Source organism: Python bivittatus, unplaced genomic scaffold, assembly GCF_059951505.1.
Source record: "Python bivittatus isolate LINGU-HERP-01145 unplaced genomic scaffold, Pbiv_v1 ctg000480_np1212, whole genome shotgun sequence".
Lineage (NCBI taxonomy): Eukaryota > Metazoa > Chordata > Lepidosauria > Squamata > Pythonidae > Python > Python bivittatus.
Genome location: NW_028277075.1, coordinates 2,966,560 through 2,987,218, shown reverse-complemented (window position 1 = coordinate 2,987,218; position 20,659 = coordinate 2,966,560). Strand labels below are relative to the sequence as shown.

The 20,659-nt window shown below is 34.8% G+C and overlaps 1 protein-coding gene across 1 annotated transcript in view; it reads left to right on the top strand.

Moving 5' to 3' along the window:
- The first annotated feature begins 1,257 nt into the window (after positions 1–1,257).
- TTC8 (tetratricopeptide repeat domain 8) overlaps positions 1,258–20,659 on the top strand; it is a 35,249-nt gene continuing 15,847 nt past the window's right edge. Inside the window, exons 1-7 of the mRNA XM_007431588.4 lie at positions 1,258–1,505; positions 12,051–12,171; positions 12,851–12,914; positions 14,227–14,386; positions 15,402–15,491; positions 17,454–17,498; positions 19,966–20,051. Coding sequence (XP_007431650.1) covers positions 1,392–1,505; positions 12,051–12,171; positions 12,851–12,914; positions 14,227–14,386; positions 15,402–15,491; positions 17,454–17,498; positions 19,966–20,051 — 680 coding nt within the window. The 5' untranslated portion in view covers positions 1,258–1,391. The remainder of the gene's footprint in view (positions 1,506–12,050; positions 12,172–12,850; positions 12,915–14,226; positions 14,387–15,401; positions 15,492–17,453; positions 17,499–19,965; positions 20,052–20,659) is intronic.

Sequence of the window (20,659 nt, the reverse complement as noted above, 5' to 3'; positions counted from 1 at the left end):
GGACTGGAATGTTGTGACTGGTCCTTCTGGCAAAGAATGGTGTTTCTAACATTGGGCTGTTGTTAGTTGCATATTCCCAGTTTTTACATACTGTTTGTTCTATGGACATGTTACATTGTTATTATGTTCATTTGTTAATTATTTTGATCTGAATATACAAAGATGGGAGTCAGTCAGTTTTAACTGAAACAGGTTTTTAGCTTTATAAAATTTATAAATAGTTAAATAGGTAAGATTTCAGGACTCACTTGAAGACCTGTAATGACCCATCTTGGTTGACATTCATTGGAACTGGGGGGGGGAGGGGGACACTACTAAAAGAGTTCTATACCTCATGACCACCAGCCCAATGGGCTTGACAAATAGACAAGCAGGGAAGGACCTCCAATGTTGATCTACATACGTACAAATAGCATACAAATTTAATAAATAAATAAATCTCAGAAGGGTGGGGGATTAAATCCAAATCCAAATGTTGTTTGTCAGGCTCTTTGAACTCCTCACCTCATTTTGGTTTCTTGAATAGACCACAGTTAAGGAAATTGCACTTTACCTTGATGTGTGAAACATCACTAAATCAGATTATTAGTTTAAGTAGGCTTTAGGATTCAGGCAGGGGTGAAGGACAGTTCCCTCCCTGTTCCCATCGCCATTTTATCCTTAATAATAATAACAACCCTTTGAAGTAGATTAAGCAGAGACAAATTGTCCCCAGATTTTCCAGAGTTAACCTAATTTGAGATTTTGCATAACATACTGAACTATAAATTAACCACACAGTACATTCTCACATCAAGCAATAAATTAGCCTCTCAAGTTTTAATTTAGCTAAAAATCACGAAATGCATTTATCTTCTTGTGACTAATCAAAGATAATTCTTTAATAGCTATTGAAATAAAATTGTTTTAACTCTATTTCCCCAAGTAGTTTCCTCTGCAAAGTTCATAAAGTTCAAATCATAAACCATCAACACATGAAAAATGTTGCACGCTACAAAAAGCTGCCACTTTAGCATTTCTCGTGCCACGTAACGAGAGGAAACCTGTCAGAAACCCCTAATGTTCCCGTGGGGGAAATCAAGCATAAAGGCAGAGAAATAGGACACGGCCCGCAACCCCGAAAAATTTCAGCAGCCATTGCTGGCGTTGAAAGAAGCCCTTCAACTTCCCTGCCTCCCCGCCTCCCCCCCCCCTAAAGACAAGAGGGAAGAGCCGATCAACACAAGCTCGCGCTCCCAGTCTCTGGCTCTTCAGGCAGTTACTTAGTCGCCTTTGCTTCTCCAAGGCCCCTGGTTAGCGTTGCTGGGCAAAGCGAAGCTGCGACGCCGGGCCTAGGCAGGAGGGAAGGGTAGCGTGGCTTTGTTGTTAGCCGTTTGCCGTGTGACCCGCTCATGGGGCTGGAAATGGACCCGTTGCTGCACGCCTTGAGTTACTTCAGGCGGAGGAAATTCCAGCTCTGCTCGGATCTGTGCTCCCAGTTGCTGGAAAAGGAACCCGGCGACCAGGTAATGGGGAGAGGCAGGGCAGGAGCTGGAAGCATGGATGTGATATCGAACCGAGTTCGGGAAAAATGTAAAGCCGGGCCTTGGGTGGATGCCTTGATTCAGTAACCATTGTCTTTTTTATACCTACAGGTCTTTTTATTTATCTTGCTTGCGCAAGCGTTTTGTAAAGATCGCGTAACGGTGCCTTTCCTGCATTTCACAGCTTTTCGTCTTGCCCGCGCGGGCACGCAGATATCCCGAATGAAGATGATTCGTTTTGCATTTATGAAAATGTGTTGTAGTTCCTTAAAAGGTATCAGTTCTAGGTAGGAAACTGAAACAATATTCCGTAAGAAGGTAGTCACAGACCACTTCTGTATCATGAGAGGAAAGCCTCGTGGGTGCATCCTTAAGAGTCAAGCTGGACTAGGAGGCGGCTTTATCCTTAAAACCCTCAGAATAGCTGTTACTAATGTGTAAGAAAATACGGTTACAATAAAGAGGAGCTTTGTAATGGAGATAGGTAGTCTTCTGTCCTGACAGGATTTCATATTATCAACATGTTCTAAAATTACAGTACTAAGTGTCTCTGGTTTAATTTTGTAGTAATTTGCAAATTCCTTTGTAACAGCTGTCTTTGTATCTTCTGTGTATCTCATATAGAGTATCCAAATGTTTTGGAATAATTGAGAATGGAAAAGATGACGAAAGCCTGACACAACTCCTTAGCTTGTCTTTAAAATGAAGATTCTAAAATAATTGAAGCACATACAAGAAAACAAGAAGAATGCTAATATTTTGATTGCCTTGAGAGCAAAGCATACTCAACTTGTCTAGTTTTCTTCTTTGATAAAACAAAATGATTAGTAATATATGAGAAAAAACACATTACCAAACTTATACCCTACAGGTATTGTGGGCTACAACTCCTATAAACCCCCAAAACCCCAGGTAAATAGAATACCCAGATGGCATGATGGTATCATGTAACCAACCAATATATAATAATTAATTGTAATATTATATTGGGTGAAATGAACATTTCATGCTCTAACAGCTGGTTTCATATATTATACCAAGCCGTGCTTTCAGAATTATAGTTTGTTTACTCTGTCATAATGTCCAAGTTCAAATATAAATGCTAAGCCATAAAAATTACTTGAGTTCTGTTGTGGTTTTTAAACTGTGATTTACATCTTGGTTTAACAAAGTGTATAGAAAAATTCCTTGCAGTATTCAAAATAGGGCTTTAACCTGTTGTAGGGAAAAACAAGTTCAGAAATCATTTGAATGAAGTCAGAGAGTTCATGTTATATTATAAATTGGGAGAATTTTGTGAGGATTTTAAAGAGCAAGTGGCTGTGATCATACAATACACTCAGTTGTAAAACTCAGTTTCCAAGCACATATTGTTATGTTAAGCCCCCCCCCATCCCCATGCATAGTCTTGTGTAGCTAATTAGCTGGAATAAGATAACCCAGAGAGTTTTAACTCCAACTGTGCTCATAACTGGAATCCCTACTTCCCAGTATGTCTATTCATAATGGAAGAATAGTTCTAATTTATTTAATTTTGTTTAAAATACTTATGGCTTATTATCTAGATAATCTTGGGATAGGTTACAATCCAATTAATAATTGACATGATCTCAAATACAGGTGGTCCTCATTTAATGATTACTCATTCAGCGACCATTCAAACTTGCGACAGTGATGAACAAATGGTACTTAACACCAGTCCTCAAAGTTCCAGCTGTTGCAGTGTCCCACGATCACATGGTTGCCATTTGCGACCTTCTTTGCTGGCTTCCTTCAAGCAAAGTCAGTGGGGAAGCTGGCAGGAGGTTGCAGTGGTGACCGCATAATGTCCTCATTTAATAATGGTGCAGGATTTGCTTAAGGACGGCAACCGGAAGTCATTGCTTAGTCATCGCTAAGCAATGCAGTTGTAAAACACAACGTCACATTGCACTTTACAACTATACTGCTTAGTGATGGCAATTCCTGTCCCAATTGGTATTGTTAACTGAGGACTACCTGTAGTAAGGTTAAAAAAGGAATTCTAATTGGGATCATAACAGATGTAAATTGTTAAGCCCTCTTTTCCTTTTTCCTCAATCTCACAATTCGGATTTGGTTCAATTCTCACTGGCTAATTGTATAAGAAAAATCAGCTATTCAGGTTCAAACTATAAGACAAGTATTGTTTGCAAAATCTTTATTGCTTTTCTTATTAGTAATATCATTTCATGTGATACAGTGTGGGCTGTTTTGTGATTTATAGCTGGAGAAATTTATTGACAAGATACTAACATGAATTTAAAGAAATAAGTAAAAGTTAATTGTTTGTCACTGTGATAGCAGAATAATTTATTTGTGAATTGCAGGTCTCAAGATCAGGCCATATAGCATGTAAGGTGGGTGCCAAGTCTTGCCTCACTTATTGTATCACAAGATGTTTGTTTGGCCCAGAGAAATTAATGAATCAGCTTGGCCTTTATTAAGGCTGTCAGATCTAGGCTGCAAAAATCCAGATGATCATAGGTGGGAGCAAAGCTTTACAGAAAACTCTTAGCTGCCCTCTAGTTTCATTTGGATTGTTGTAGTCCAGGTCTAGTAGCTGTATCCGTATTCTGTTGACCTCAGTAACCTAGCTTGTACATTATTTTATTTATTTTACAATTTTATAACCTACCCCAATCAAAAGTCTCTGGGTGGGTTACAACACATTATTTTTTTTAAAATAATAATACAGGTAGTCCTCGTTTAACTATGCTAACTGAGACCAGAAACTCCATCGTTAAACAACATGGTCATAAGTGGAAAAACCATGTGACTGCACTGCTTAGCAACAGCAGTTCCAGCAGTCCCTGTTGCCATCATTAAACAAGGATTGTGTGGGCCATTAAGTGAGGCCTTGTGGCCATGACTTCCGACTTCCTGCTGGCTTCCCCATTGACTTTGCTTGTGGGAAGCCAGTAGGGAAGGTTGCAAATTGCAATCGTGACCTTGAGATGCTGCAACATTGTAATCGCGATCCAGGCACTGAGTATCTGGATCGCGATCACGTGACTGTGGGGATGCTGTGATGGCCATAAGTACAAAGTCCGGTCATAACTACCAGTTGTCTAGCACCATTGTAAGTTCGAACTGTCGCTATACAGGTGGTTGTTAAATGAGGACCACCTGTATACCGATTCTTCTCCAAGATGGATGCCAGTAACATTTAACTAGGGTTGAACAAAATAAAATAATTGTGTGTTCTTTGTAAATGGCATGAAAGACGGGGCATTACAAACTTCTGGTGGCAGGGTGTTCAGAGTCTGAGAATAGACACAGGAAAGACCTCTCATTTGATCCATGTCCCTCTAACTTCAAATAAAGGGGTACTCTTAACAGGCCTTCCCAATGGGCAAATTGAATTCTGACAAGGCAGTGCCTAATATGATGCTGTGCTATATATAGCATAAAAAACTTTGTAGGTTATTACCAGCACTTTGAATTGGGCCTGGAAACCTACTGGTAGCCTATACAGCAACTTCAGGAGAGGTGTTACCCTGCAATGGTGCTAAACTGTGGTTTGCTTAACCATAGTTTTAACCATAGTAGTCTGATATACACATGTTAAGCCATTAACTATGGCTTACAAATCACAGTTGCTGTATGTTACCTTACTCTATGTCAAAACCAGACCAACCACATTATGCCTGAGCTTGATGTGTGAACCCAGCAAATACATAATTATCTCTCATGATGTCATTAAAGCTAAAATTTATATAGAGTGAAAGCTTCAGGTCTCTGCACATCTACAACAAACCATGAAACTGATGAAGCCAAAATAGCGACATATTTGTGATGATGCTGTCATTTTCCATTGCCTGCAGATGCTCATTAGTTTGCTTAACTGAAATGCAGAACCATATTAAAAAGACTTATAGTGCTATTAAAATCTAAAACTATAATAACCTCAAATAAATATTACATTTTCTCATAATGGATGAGCATGGATTTTCTCAAAATGGATGAGCATGGATTCTTGAATGTTTAGAGTGAAAACTGGTATTCAAATTGTTTTAAATGATAAGCTGCAATTCTTTATAACTTCAGTTTATAATGATTGAATAAATATTCTGGTGCATAGTATCTGAACATTCCTATTTGCTTCTTTCCACCAGCAGGAGTAGCTAAAGAAGCCAAGAAGCAGTATCCATAATTTAGGTTTCTATAGTTTAAAACTTTGGGTTGGGGGCTGAACGTGTTTATTTTTTTAAAACTTGTGAACTGTGCAGTTGTTGGGAGTCAGGTTGTATATAAATTTAATTAATAAATAAACATGTTAGGGGTCCTAGCTTCTACATGTAGCTAAATAACCCTGGACAGAGCTTCCTAGTTTATTTAGCTTCCACTTTCCCTCCACCCCTACATTGATAGGAGCAATCAAGCAGGAGTGATCAAGGACCATATATGCTATGTATGTGAGGGATTATCATTATTTCATACTGTCCCACTATGTTTTTAAAATATTCTGCTGAAAGGGCTAAAAGCAATTTGCTGCAGAATCTGGAACTGCGCTGTAATGTGCTTCTAGACATATATTAGAAAAGAAACAAAATAAGAATAGTGAATAAGTAAGAAAGAAAATAGAAAAAAAAAAAGAAAAAAGATTATAAAGAAGCGGCTTCCGATCACTTTTGACAGCAGTTATAAATGCATTTACATTTTACTTTCTTTCTCTAAGGTTACATCATAATTTTCTTCTTTCTATAAGCTACCCTTTCTAATCTTCAAACCCATAAATCACACGTTCATTTTTCTCTTTTTTCAGCAAAAGTCCATAAGGGATTTCCAGTCACTGATAAATGCAGTTGTTGATCTTTCTCTGATCAAACAAGTTAATTTTGCCATCTCTGCTAGTTCTGTCATCATCACCAACCATTCCTTCATCGTGGCTATTTCAGAATCTTTCCATTTTTGCACATATAATAGTCTGGCAGGCTTCTCTCTCCTTTTTGCGAGGGAGCAGGGTTCGCTTTCTTTATACCCTAAAGGTTTTAGTCCATTCTGTCTTTCTGTAGTTTTAATGACACTGTCAGTCTCCTGTTATGCTTATCTCCTTGTTTTGTAAATTCCACCAATTATTTTTTCCCCTTGATGTCAGACAATCAACATTCCCAGGAAGGTCTGGTCTGTTTATTTAATAAATTCCACATAATACCGAAAGCACTTTTGCCAAAATCTTTATCTTTCAAATTAATACCGTCCCCTTTATCCATTTATAACTTTCTTAGTCAAAATCTTGATTAAGCTCTTTGCTGTTGTTTTAAAGTCTTTTAAAGGATTTTTTTCCTCTTTTATTTTCTGTAATTCGGAAGGAAAGCTGACTCACCCAGAAGTAGCCATATATATCCATTCTTAACCATGATGATGCCAAAATGGCAAAATGTGCATTGTGACATCAATTAAAACTGTATTCCTAATGCTTATTAGAGCATTATTTTTTTCCATTTTATTTTCTGTAATTCGGAAGGAAGGCTGACTCACCCAGAAGTAGCCATATATATCCATTCTTAACCATGATGATGCCAAAATGGCAAAATGTGCATTGTGACATCAATTAAAACTGTATTCCTAATGCTTATTAGAGAGTAAGATTCAGGAAATGTAGTAGGAGTTCCTTGTAAATGAACATATCTTATTTAAAATTAATTTTTGAAAGAGGGTCTAAATCAGCTATTACTACCAGAAATAATCTTTCATTAACCTTATTAAACTCACTGCAGCTTCTTTGTTTATAACCATACCATGACCTAAAAGGAATGTGCTTCTGTCCTAGTATCTTGGTTGATCATCCTGATCACCTGCCTAATCTGATTATTGTTCTTTATGTTCCATATGTCAATTTAAAGATCAGGAAACAGTACTGATTTATAGTACTGAAGTACACAAGAAAAATAGATGACAGCTTATGCTGAATTGCATAATTCTGTGCTTTTTTTAGCAAATATATATAATATTTCGGCTTTCAGATTTTGATCTTAGAGAAACTTTCTTACCTCTGCCTGATACTGTATTTCACTGCTGATTTCACTTTCATGCCTTCTGAATATGTGATTAGTAATAACGTATAAGGAAAAGGTGGGGAGGCATAATATAGAATATTAAACATTAGAAAAGAAGTGTGTAAATTCATAATAGTTGATAAGAAGAAAAATCTTCATTCTGTCACTATCCTATGAATTAATTAGGTGACCTTGGGCAGGGCCTCTGCTTTCATGCCCCCTTCTAGTTCCAGGAAAGCATATTTGAGCTTAACTTTTCACACTCAGTTTATTTTTATTGTATTAACTATAGTTTACTACTGTTTAATTCTTTTTTTTTTAAAGAAGTTAAGTAGTTTCAAATCTTTGTATTTAAAATTAAGAATATTGCATTATACATATCATGTTTCACTGAAAAGTTGATTGCGGTGTTGTTTTGGGGAAAAATACCAATCCAAAATAAAAACTCTGCTATTTATCTTTTTCCCCCAAAATGTAAATTGCATAACATCTTCCATTAAAGTTATAATAACATCTTAAATTTAGGTAACTTAATTCTAATAGCAGGTGGACTAGGAAGGAGTTTGGAAGATTATATAATAATGATCATGGCACCCCAGCCTTATATGAAGGATATTTTAAATGGGAGTTTAATAGGAGTTCATTTTGGAACTTGCTTATATTAAGAGGTTTTTTTTTTTACTCTGAAGCCATAACAGTGATATATTTGGATGAAAATATAAAATTCCATTAAAATTAGTATTGTGATGGCTGAAACTAGCAAGAGCATTTTCAGTAGTTATCAGTATTGCAGACTTTCATGAGTGAAGCTAATGAATTGGTCATATTCATTTTCTGCTATAACAATTTCTAATGGTGTAAATGTAGTCATAGCATAAAAGACTGTGTTAAATATTTTACTAGGTGCAATATATATGGTTAAATATTCATGTTTTTTCTAATATTTTATTTCTTTATCAAAAGCTGATTTATTCTTTATAAGTCATAGATTTGGAGTTCACCATAGATTCCAGAGCATGTCACAAAAATGGAAAGATCGTTTTGATATTTGTTTGTTTCTCCTTACGAACCAGTATTTTAAGAGGTTACATAATAATTGAGGCCTCTGATAGGACTTATGTCTTCATTTTCTAATAAGTGCTGGAAAATTATAAGAGATTAAGTACTTCATTTATTATATTTTATTGATTTAAAATAAATGTGTTTAAAGTTGTTTACTGCTTTCAAATATATCAATTTGGATCTGCATTATATCTATGTTTATGTTTTGCCAAACCATAATGTGGTTTGTTTGATTTTGATTTAGTACATTACATGAATCCAGCTTTTGTGGTCAATTAGCTATGATTTATGACTTAATATGTTGTGTTTTATTCAATAAATCATTTTCTGGGAAACCTGGATTAACATGTATGAGCCCTGACTATATGTTTAATCTCTGAATCAGTCACTGTTATTTAGTCAGTGGCTAAGTTTATATATAAGAAGAAGAAACAGTAGCCTAGTTTGCACACAATACTAAATAAATCATATTATGGCTTAGGACTGAGGTCAGAAATAACAGGCATATCATCAAGCCACCTCTTTCTTCTCCAAGAGAAAGGAAGGCCTTATTTTTTATTTATATTAAGTCAGGTATACTTTTGTTTAAAAAAGAAGTAAGATTCACTAAGCATTAAGTGGAAACAGAGTTTTCAGCTGTCATTATGTAGTCTTGTAATATTTATTGGGACTTTCTGTTAAAATCCTCCTCTCAGCTTTGCTGTCATATTAAAACGACTTCATACAATTAGAATCATGCTATGAAGTAAACAACATATAGGCTCAGGTTAAGTTTACTTTGGTACCAAAATTGTACAGTATTTTAAAAAGTAGCAAAATGAATCAGTAGCATAAAGCAGACCTGTAACAGTCTTTGCCACCCTAGTACTTTATTAAACTTGTTATTTGTTCTTAAAGCAGATAAACCTCCACCTGCCATCAAGATAAATTAATGAGAGAGATCAGCATATTATTCCTAGATTGAGGTGTTGTTTCTGAAGATGTCTGGAAAGAATGGGGGAGAAGGTGACTCGCGGTCTTGGCTGTCTTTATCTCTTCAGAATCTGGCAGCTGTGAAAAAGCTTTCTAGGAACTTTCATGATACCTCATGAAACAGCAGCATACAACAGAGTCAAACTTATTTGTATTGAGTTCTAAAATGCACAATTCCTTTTGTTTATTTCCCTATTACAATTTAATAATCAGTAGGTGTCACCTCTTTGTGCACAGTTTTTAGTAGGAATTAAATGAAGGTGTAGAATCAAATCTTTCAAGCATCTTAGTCCTCCTATTAAATGCTGTAGGTTTTAAAAATATGGCAGAATTGGTTACATGATGTTTTTTTCTTCTAGCCACTAAATTGTCTTAAATGTCCCTTTTTTCTTTTTTACTATTCGTGTAAGCCTTTACTCCTGGATTTAATATTCTGCATGTAGCATTTGTGTGAGGAATTAACCTGTATTAAAAAGAAACAAGTATGTGAAATACTGTGGCTTTCCATAATTCAGAAGCTTTCCTTTGATACTTTCTAAGGTTTGAAATGTTTGATTTGCATTACTTTTAGCATACTTCTGTAGTGAATAAAGTTATTTTGATTATCTTGGTTTTCTGCAAAAACACAAGGGCCTGTTCTTTATTTTAGCAATTCCACTTTACTATGCTATTGATTTCTCTGAGCTCCTTAGTTTTTTATTAAGGTATCAAGAGAACATGTGGAAAGGCACTCTTTTTTTCAAGAGTTTTTCAGCTAAAAGTGAAAGCTATTTTTGGTCTTATTTCATAAACAGACTGGTTTGTACTAAATACTTTCGGATTATCAGTAAACATATAACTAGTATCAGTACTTGACTATCCCAGAGCCAATTTGTGAGTTGATGGATATGTATAGTGGATCTGCACTGGTTTGGATATTTTTACAAATATGTCTGTCTCCTGGAGCCACAAGATTTTATAATAATTTAATCTGGATCTAATCCAGAAAGTGCATGGGATGCAACTTCCCCTGCAACCCATTTCTTTGAATTTCCTTTGTAGGTTTTGACACAGTTCTACCTCTCAAAACTATTTTTTAAAAACATTTCCAAACATGCACAAAGTAGGGAATTACCATAAGAATCTTTTAAAGCAGTTCTATACATATACCAACATTACCCTTGTTTTACTTAATATAAATTGCTCATCTGGGTTGTAGTTTGTGAGATTTTTTTAATAATATGAATTACAAGGAACACATTTATTAATAAATCAGTACTATGCTTTGAAATATCTCTTGGTCACACATTAATTCTTTGATTTATCAACCTTCTGTCTGTTTTAGTAGAAGGAAGTTCTCCACTAATACTCTTAAGGGTGCGGCACTTCATTGCAGAGTGACAGTAAAGAAAACAACATAGAATCATAGAACTGTGAAGGAAGATCATCTAGTCTAGCCATTTGCAATATGCAGGAAACATCAATTAAACCATCCATAAGATGTGACTCTCCAACCTCTTTTAAACATTCCCTGTTAAAGGGAAGAAATACAGAGTTCCCTTGATAAAGCAGCTGCTCCCAGATGAGTTAAAAAGAAGAAAAGACCAAAATAAGATACAGTACTCTGATCAGACTATATAATGGCTAGTTACAAAGTCTTCGCAAAGAGACCTAAGGTTTTTAAAAAAATTATTATTATTACTATTATGGAAGTCAGAAAGATTCTAAAGCAAACATGCTATATTCACAGCGAGCCTGCAGCATGAAAAAAGATAACATTAAATGCCCAAATGCCTAATAAAACTATGAAGTCTCACTTAACATCACACACTAAAATAAATCAAGAACTTAATAAAAGAAAAAGGTTTAGCCAGGAATTCTGTGTTAATTCCTGGCTAAACTTTTTTATTTCATTCTCAAAGTTAGCTGTTCTTTCCTCTCTGTAGTCCTGGACTTCCTGCTTCTTGGAGATTCCTGTAAGTTAATTCTAAGGCTTCTGAGGAGATTGAAACCAATCATTTTACCAATCTTGGTTCTCAGGTTCTGCCTAATATTAAATGAACATTTTTTCTATAGGCTCATAGGTGAGGGAGGTAGTAGAGGAATCTGCCTCAGTCTACATGACAGAGAACATCTCTCCCTTGTAATGTTCATTGGGGATGTCTGAGCATTTATGAATGTCTGAGGCTGTCAGTTGGCAAGGAAGATACATTCACAACAGCATGAATATATTCTCTGCATTCTTCTTTGAGGTTCTCCTCGCATATTCTTCTCAGATAATGTTTTCTACATCTAATGCTTGCATTGAAGGTTATAATCCAGCCAACACTTACTGGATCTCAGTATCCCATAGTCCATTTTCTTTTTTCCCACAGGTGCCAAGTAATCTATTGCTGGGCTGCCTTATCTGTGTTCTATTCAATTTGATTTTTAAAATATTGAATGTATTTTGTAGATGTTTTAAATTACTGGGCTTTTTTCCTCTCTGTCTTAGGCTGCTTGGTGTTTGAAAATGCGAGCATTAACTGAAATGGTTTATGTGGATGAAATTGATGTGGATCAGGAAGGCATAGCTGAAATGATGCTGGATGAAAATGCAATTGCACAAGTTGCACGTAAGCTGCATTTCTATATGGTCCAAAATGTATTGGCAGAAGCAGCTCATGGAATGAGTGATTGCTACCAGTTAAACTGTTATCTTGTCTTTCTCTTTAAAATTATTATCCTCAGTTTTGATAAAGTGATACATTTTTATGTCAATTAATATTGCAGTTTTCAAATTCAACATTGCATTTCTTGTTAGAATGTTCATATGTCTATAAAATATCACTTGCCTTTAGTGAGTAAATAATCTTCATCTACACCTTGTATTCAATCCATACTGCAACCAGCTAGGAAGTTGATTTTCAAGAAAAATCTCCAGGGCACTAAAGTTCATGTATTTTAATTATTTTATTGTGAACGTACATCCAGTGCTACACAGGTGGCATTTTGTTTCCAGAAGGGAATTATCTTCTCTTTACAGTTTTGACTGATACTGAGTCTACTCATGATGTTGTGGTTAAATGAAACAGTGCATTTTTAAACAAATGCATATAACATTAGATTTTATTTGTGCCACCTCACTAAAAATAAAGTCATCTGTGATTTGAATCTTCCCTCTTTTAAAAAAAAAAAAACTTGGGAGAGGGGACCAAAAGATAAATGGCAAAAGAAATATGTATAGGAAAGTATCTATAAAACATAAACATCATGATTTTTTTGTTTTGTTTTGTTTATTTGTTTCTTTGATAGGACCTGGTACTTCACTTAAAGCTCCTGGAACTGGTCAGGGGGCTGGGCCTAGCCAGGCCATCAGGTATTCAGTTTCTCAGTTGGGCTAACTGATCTGGGTATCTGTTCTTTGTAGTTAAGTGATAATCATTACACAGAATGTATAACAGAGATAAGAAATAGAGGTATTTTATTGTCTTTGTTTTGAGACTACCTAATTGTCACCCAGCTGGCAGCTACCATTTATGTACCTGAACTCTTTTCATTTGAACTGGTCAAGATAAGCTTTAAGGGTTGGTGTGTTTTTTCCTTCTCTCTCTTCAGCTGTTTTCATTTTGCATTATATTTTGTAGATTGTAAGCCTGAGAACTGACCAGAGCTATCTAATTAACCATATTTGTATGTTACTTTAGAAGTCTTTTTGCTAAAGAATGGAATTATAATTTTTTTTAAGTCTTTCTAAATATACTTCAGGAATCATGGCAATTCTTCACAGTTCTTTTGTGGTTGTTCGTATGTTGTTCTTCAGAAATTGTCTGTTCTTAAGTTATAACTATGGACTGAACTATGGGTCAAGAAATTATTCAGCTGTGTTTTCTTACATAGACATGTAAAAATATATTGTTAATTTTTTTAATGAAAAAAAAATGTAACAGATATCTAGTTTGAAATCAGTTTTCCAGACTACATTCTGTGAAACACCAGAGTTCCTCAGGGACTTAATAAAGTTCTGTGAAAAAACCGTCATTGATTGCCTTGTTACCTGGCAATTTTGAGTGGACAACTAGCTGACACAGAGCTTAAGTCTGTTTGTTATTTTCTTTCTTTAATGTGTTTTCCTTGCTCTAATAGGCTACAAACTTAAATTGATTTTTATTTCTCTATAGTGGGACAGAAAGTGCTGGGATGTCTTCCTATCTCATTATGGATGACAAATCCACAATTTTGTTGTAGTCCTTAATGAGACAAGAAGCTACTCTAGGATTAGTAGGTATGCATTTTGTCAAAATATTCACAGCCCAAAATGTTCCATAGCCAAATAAATTTGGGAAACCATTTCAAGCAGTAAAAGCATAAACAAAAATAGCAATATGAAAATGAAGTAGCACATTGTAAAGGATATCACAGGTAATCTCCCTGAAAATTATAAGAGACATTATGCTATTGTAAGAAAATTTAATGGGGTAGTAGTTTTCATGTAAACCCTATAGGAGTGTGCACTTAATAATGATAAATGTAATACATTGTTGCATATATAGGAAATCAAGTTAATGCACATGTATCTTTCTTAATAGTTCCATATGCCAATCTGTACACTTTTTGTTTTTACAAATAGCAATAAAAACTGCTGTTTTATCATTTTATCATGATGTTTTTCCATCTTTGGATCATTTCAGACCACTGACTCAAACAGGGAGACCCCTGACAGGTTTTGTGCGGCCTAGCACACAGGCTGGGAGACCAGGTAGCATTGAACAGGCCATAAAAACTCCAAGAACTGCTCACACTGCCCGTCCAATGACTAGTGCTTCAGGGAGATATGTCAGGCTTGGAACAGTAAGGATCCTATGTTTGTATTCTTGGAAATTGGAAGTACATGTACATACAAGGACTAGATAGGGCTTTTTTTTCTCAAGTTCTTACTTTTTTTCTCTCTGCTATACTAATAACTGTTATTAATAATAGCATCTTTATGTCTGTTTAGATTATCACACTTCTGAAAAATATGTGTGTTCTATATAATACTAGTAGACTTTGCTCATTATTGCTTAAACCAATGAAGATCAAATGTTCCACAAAATAGACAAAAATACATTGTCTATGCATAGTAATGAGAAAAAAATACAGTTTGGTAGTATAGTCCTGTGAGTTACTCAGATGTAAGCCCCACTGAATTTTACAACACTTCATATTACACTTTCACAGTTGTCTTTCATTGGATTTTCAGGAAATTACAGGCTTTAGTTGATCTTTCAGCTCCAGGCCAAAATATTCATCTTCTTTCATGCGTTCTTACAGTTTTGTACCTGCTCTGCACTGTGATCAGTAACAAATATTATGTTTTACTTTTTCTTGTGCTGTTTATTATTTTCATTTTATTGTCCTCATCGTTCTGTTGATTTACTGGTGTTTTTAATGTTCTCAATAACTTTTTAAAAATTAAATAACTTTTCATTCCACCCAGGGAACTGTTACTGGGTAGCTTAGATATGTTAATAATTAATAGAAGAAAATTTTGAAGTGAATAAGTATTTTTTCAGAAAGGGAAAGATTACTATTAATTGCACTTTACTGGGGCCTTTTCAAGCTATATGGGCCTGGTTGGATGCTGGAGAGTTAGTGTACTGTTAAGCTCTGTTGCTGCTGTTGCTGCTGAGGAGTGGGTGAGAGTCTAATTGACTTAACTGAAGGAGCAGTGGCAAGAGTTGGGAGTTGTGCAAGTGTCAGAATTTATTCTCATGTATTACTTTTTATAGGCATCATATTGGTTTCCTCAGAATTTTATATTGTATTGCCTAGTAGTAATTCAAACATGGCATGTCAATTAGTTTGATGCTTTTTCCCACTACAGGCCTCCATGCTCACTAATCCTGATGGTCCTTTCATAAATGTATCTAAACTGAACTTAAATAATTATGCTCAAAAACCAAAGTTGGCGAAGGTATGTGCTTGTTTAATATAACATTCTTGATTTGCTTATTTTAAATTCTTATTTGTTAATTTAAAGCAGATATTAATAAATATTCTGTAGCTTTTGGTTTTTTACTGATTTTTTTTCTAAGAGAGATGCACAGATTCAGTATAGTGCAATTTTTTAGCCAGGATAGAGCAATCAGGAACAGATTAAAAGGACTGCCTCCATTCTCCAGGCTCAACTCATATCTTCATAAGGAAGAGTTGCACTGGAGCACATTTAATATTAATTAAGATTAAACCAAGATTTCAAGGAATCCTGGTTACTCATGATCATGTCAGCAGTGGAATTAATGAGCACATGTAGGGATAACTCTGTTTCAACAACATATTCAAATTATGATCCAGAGCTTCCTATCTGAATGTGAAAGGGAAGTGAAAAGTATTTAAGTCAATAGCATCCGGCATTCATTATCCTACTGCCAAATCTAGCGTAGTATTAAGGTTCCAGTGCTTCACAGTTTGAGCATGAAACTGAGCAAACTCAGGGAGGCAGTGAAGGACAGGAAGGCCTGGTGCAGTATGGTTCATGGGGCCACGAAGAGTCGGACACGACTGAACAACAACGAAGCTTCACAACTAGTAGTGGGAATTTATGTCAGTACACTGTATTATTCCTCTCTGAGTTGGACAACAGTGTGTTGGCTTGCAAGATAGTTTTTAGAACAGATTCAAACAGTATGAGCATCCTTGTTGTAAAACTGGGCTTTGGTTGCACTTGTGACATACTGGCTAAAATGTATCAAAAGTAATTACTGTAGCCCTTACCATTAGTGAGGAATGCTGCACGTGGCACAGATACAGCTATGACTGATAACCTAGCCTGTACATTCTGTATAAACTAGTTTATAAGCCTACCAACAAGAGGCATATACAGTGTACATTCCTTTTTTTTTTTAATCCTGATTGTGTCCTTTTTTGGAGTGTGGCTTCTGGTAAGTATACCTGCCAGAAGCCACATTTCAAACAGCGCATGCAGGGGGGGCAGGCTATTTAAGTGAATTAATAACTACTAATTAAAATTAAGGTACCATATATATAACTGTCCAGAGTCTCTCTGCAGTGAGATGGGTGCCGACAAATTTGAAATATAAATAAATAAATATAAATAAATATAATGTAAAATCAAGTACCCATTTATAAAATTAATGGATTCCTTTTTGTACAATAATTGTACATATAAACACACTTTCTGACACACAGTTCATTTTGACACACAGAAATACACACATATATTACTTGTCATCCTTCTAGCAGATCAGTGAAAAGAAAAGAAAAATAATATGGAGATGGGGTAAAGGGAAAGGATTGTTTCATTGGGAAGGAAAGAAGAGAGGAAGCTTTGTTTAAGCCATACAGAAGAGTCACATTTACAATGTAAGCAGTCTTTCCCAAGCAAAGGCTGATCTTCCAAGATAATTTTCAGAGCATCCAACTTTTTAGCAGTGACCCCCGCTTCCCCCTCTGTTAAGTTCAGTAAGTGTAGCATATTATAAAAGATACCCCATTTCCCCTGGCTTTCTCCCAGGCTTTGGAGCAGAATGATGGTAAAGCCTCTGTTGGATTGTTGATTTTTGGTTTACATGTTTTCCTTTGGGCTGCTTATGATATTTTTGTTTTTATATTTCTATTTTTTTTCCCTTACTTTTAATTGTAAATTGCCCAGAGTCATTGGGAGTCAGGTGGCCTATAAATTGTGCATATGTATGTATAAATAAATAAATTTCAGGTGTAAGATTAAGTCTTGCCTAATACGGCAGTAACATTATACAAATTTTTGTGATGTGAATTCTTTATTGCATTCAATACTTTATGTGAAATCTGCTTGTGATTTTAAATGAATTCATAAAGTGCTTATTTCTAATTAAATGTAAATAGATCTTGTTTATCTCCAGTTTGACAACATATTTTGAGTTTGTTTTCTTAATAGACTTTGTTTGAATACATTTTTCATCATGAGAGTGATGTTAAGAATGTAAGTATACTTATTTTTAAAATGTTAATGTTTTTCTGCTGTTTTTATTTTGAGTGTGAGATAAATATTTAACAGTTAAAGAAAAGTAGCTCCATGTGGGACAGGTTTATGTCTTTCATCAGAATAATGATACTGCATTTTCTTACTTCAGAAAAATATAAAATGTATTGCCTTTGCTTGAATTCAGATATTTCATGTTACATAGTTTAAACTAGTTCCTTAATCATTTCTTTTTCAAATAATTTTGGTTTTCAAAAAAACCCATATGTGGTCAGTTGAAATCAACAGATGGTATATGGTTTCTGAAAACAGTTGCCATTTCTTGTTAAAGAAATACTGATTGATTGATTGCCATCAAGCCAGTGTCAATTCTTAGCAACCACATAAGTAGATTTCCTTCAGTCCTTAACCTGATACTTCAGCTTAAAGAAATATATTAATGTCTGAAAGAGGTTTTAGGGAAAACCATCTCTGTGAAGTATTAAAATGAAAGAAGGAATATCAAATTATTATTAGTTCCAAACAGGAAGAAATTATATGAACGTATAGCTCACTGCATATAGAAACATATCCTTTTGTTTTGCTAAGGGAGGCATAGCAGTATATAGAAACTTTATATGTGCAAAAAAAGGTAGAGGATAATAGAAGCTGTATTAATGAACAAGGCTCCAAGATGAGGTTGTAATGTACAACCTGCAAATTTTCACATTTTTCTGAAGTATCACAATAGGATATCTTGGACTCTTACAATAGATTCTGCAGTAAGTAGTTCAGTTAAGCAAGAAAACTACTCTGAAGTAATACCAGCATACCATTCTTGGTTTTCCTTCCTAGTGCATGTCTGCGGAAGATTGGGTATCAGATTTAGGCAGCAATGAGATGTTGATGCATCCCATACAATCCTATAAATATCCCCTCTCCATTGCAGTGCACTAGAGTTCCAGAGTAGGAACTGGAAATCATTTGTATCTTGAAAATCTTTGGAGTTTACTGAGTTCAAGGGTAAATTAAATCTGACAGTCTATTTTTGCCTATAAATATGGTAAAACATTTCCTGACTCTAAAATGAATATATATTGACTTTCAGCAGTTGTAACCAATATTACAAATGAATAGTGACTTAAAATCTTGATCACAGAGAAGAATTAGAATTATTACACCTTTGTCCTGTGAAGGAGTTGATAGTGTTGCCCTCATTGCTGTGATGAAGAGACCTTTTTTTTTTCTTGACAATTGCCAAGAAATACAGGTGGCTTTCATCTGCAGTTGAGACAAGGCTGATTTAAACGTTTTTCCACATCTGCAGTGTTTTTTGCTGCTTTATGGATGTCAAAACAATGGATGATCATTACTCATGCAGAAAATACGTTTTTTAAGGGTTAGATTGTCTGTACAGTATAGTTTTATTTGTTCATATCAGCTGCATTCAAGCTCCTGCTCTCTCCCTCCTGGCTTATTTTATGATGAAAATTAATTCTGCACTACTATCTTTTAGTTTCTATATAATTGTTAACAGAAATAATGTGCATGTCTACATGCTGGGAACTGGCATTCATTCTTCACTTCCTGGTACCTAATCATCTAGAAATAATCTAATTGCTAAAATTTCCAAAGATGACACTGAAAAGTATATTGATATCTGGTGTGATCAAATGCTGCTTAAGTCATTATTAGTGACTTCAGAGCCAAAACAGATACAGTATATTGCTTTTTTTACTTTATCAGTATATAAAACACATGAGCAGTTAGATATTAGTCCCTCCCTTCTTCCCCAATTGCCATCTAGGATTTTAATTCATAGCACCATTCATGTTTCTTGATGCTTTTCTCAAAACAAATTATTAACAAAAGTGGCGTTTATATCTAAACCCATTGTAGGTTTGCTTTTCAGTAAGAGTATGCTTAGTCCTCATATCAGTAGAGGAAGCTATTTTGAATTTGGGATGTGATATGTACCTTCGTGCAGAATTGGAGCATATGAGGGATTAGGGAAGTATTTATACCTTTGCACAAAATGCTGAACTTGCAATTAACTGCACAGAATTTGTATAACCTTTTTCAGTATTCATTTATGCATGTATTAAATGGTTGGAATGATCTAATTTAAGAGGAATCCAACCCTAACAGGAATTAATACTAAAAATGGAGAAGATAATTTGTTATATGAGTTATATTTGTTATATGATATAGATACCTATATCACCAACTATATAGGTGATAGAAGGGCTTGAGTATTTTTTAAAATGCATTTATCAAGAAAGCTGTCAGTTCTGAATGGCTTAAAATTATGCCATCAAGGATTCCTTTGCCATTTCAACTCATGAGGCAAAATAGAAAAAAAAGGGAAAATCTAGTATATTTCTCCATTTTAATCTTATAATTTTTTTACATCCTGCTAAACATTGACTGCATATGTTTTTTCTCTCAGAATTGAAGATGACCTTTATAAATTTGCTTCCCTTTCAAGGCTTTAGATTTGGCAGCATATGCCACACAGCATGCCCAATTCAAGGACTGGTGGTGGAAAGTGCAAATTGGGAAATGTTATTACAGGTAAACTGTCCATTTTAAAATCTGAACTTCAAGCTTGCATTTTTGGTGGCAGTCTCATGTAATGAATAACATATACTTCCAGTTTGAGAGAGATTTCTAGGCAGATCTTCAAAACATATATTTAAATTGGGAAATTAGCTCAATAGGACTAGGCACAGTCTTCAAAACCAAAAAAAAAAAGAGGAAGCAAATCAATATTTGCTTCAATTAAAATACAGTGTTTCATCTAACAATCCCTTTCCTGTGCCAAAATTAAAAACAAACAGTGAAATTTTTATCCCACCCTGAGCCACTACTTTTATGTTTATAGCTGTTTTTTCTGAGGCTTGAAATATCAAATTCATAACAGTTAAATCTTGAATTAAACATGAGTATGATAGCAGAGGACTTAAAAAAGCAGTCGTTAATTTAAAAATGTAATGAAAAGGGAAGAAAAGTATTACCAGCTGAACTTGACTAAAAAAAACATTTGGTATCACATTGATGTTTTTGAAGAAAACACATTTCAAAATGGCAAACTCCTTGCAAAATCATTGCCACAAATAAGCCAAATTTATGGTGGAATATTATACTTGCATCATTGGCATAAGTATATTAAACTACTAATA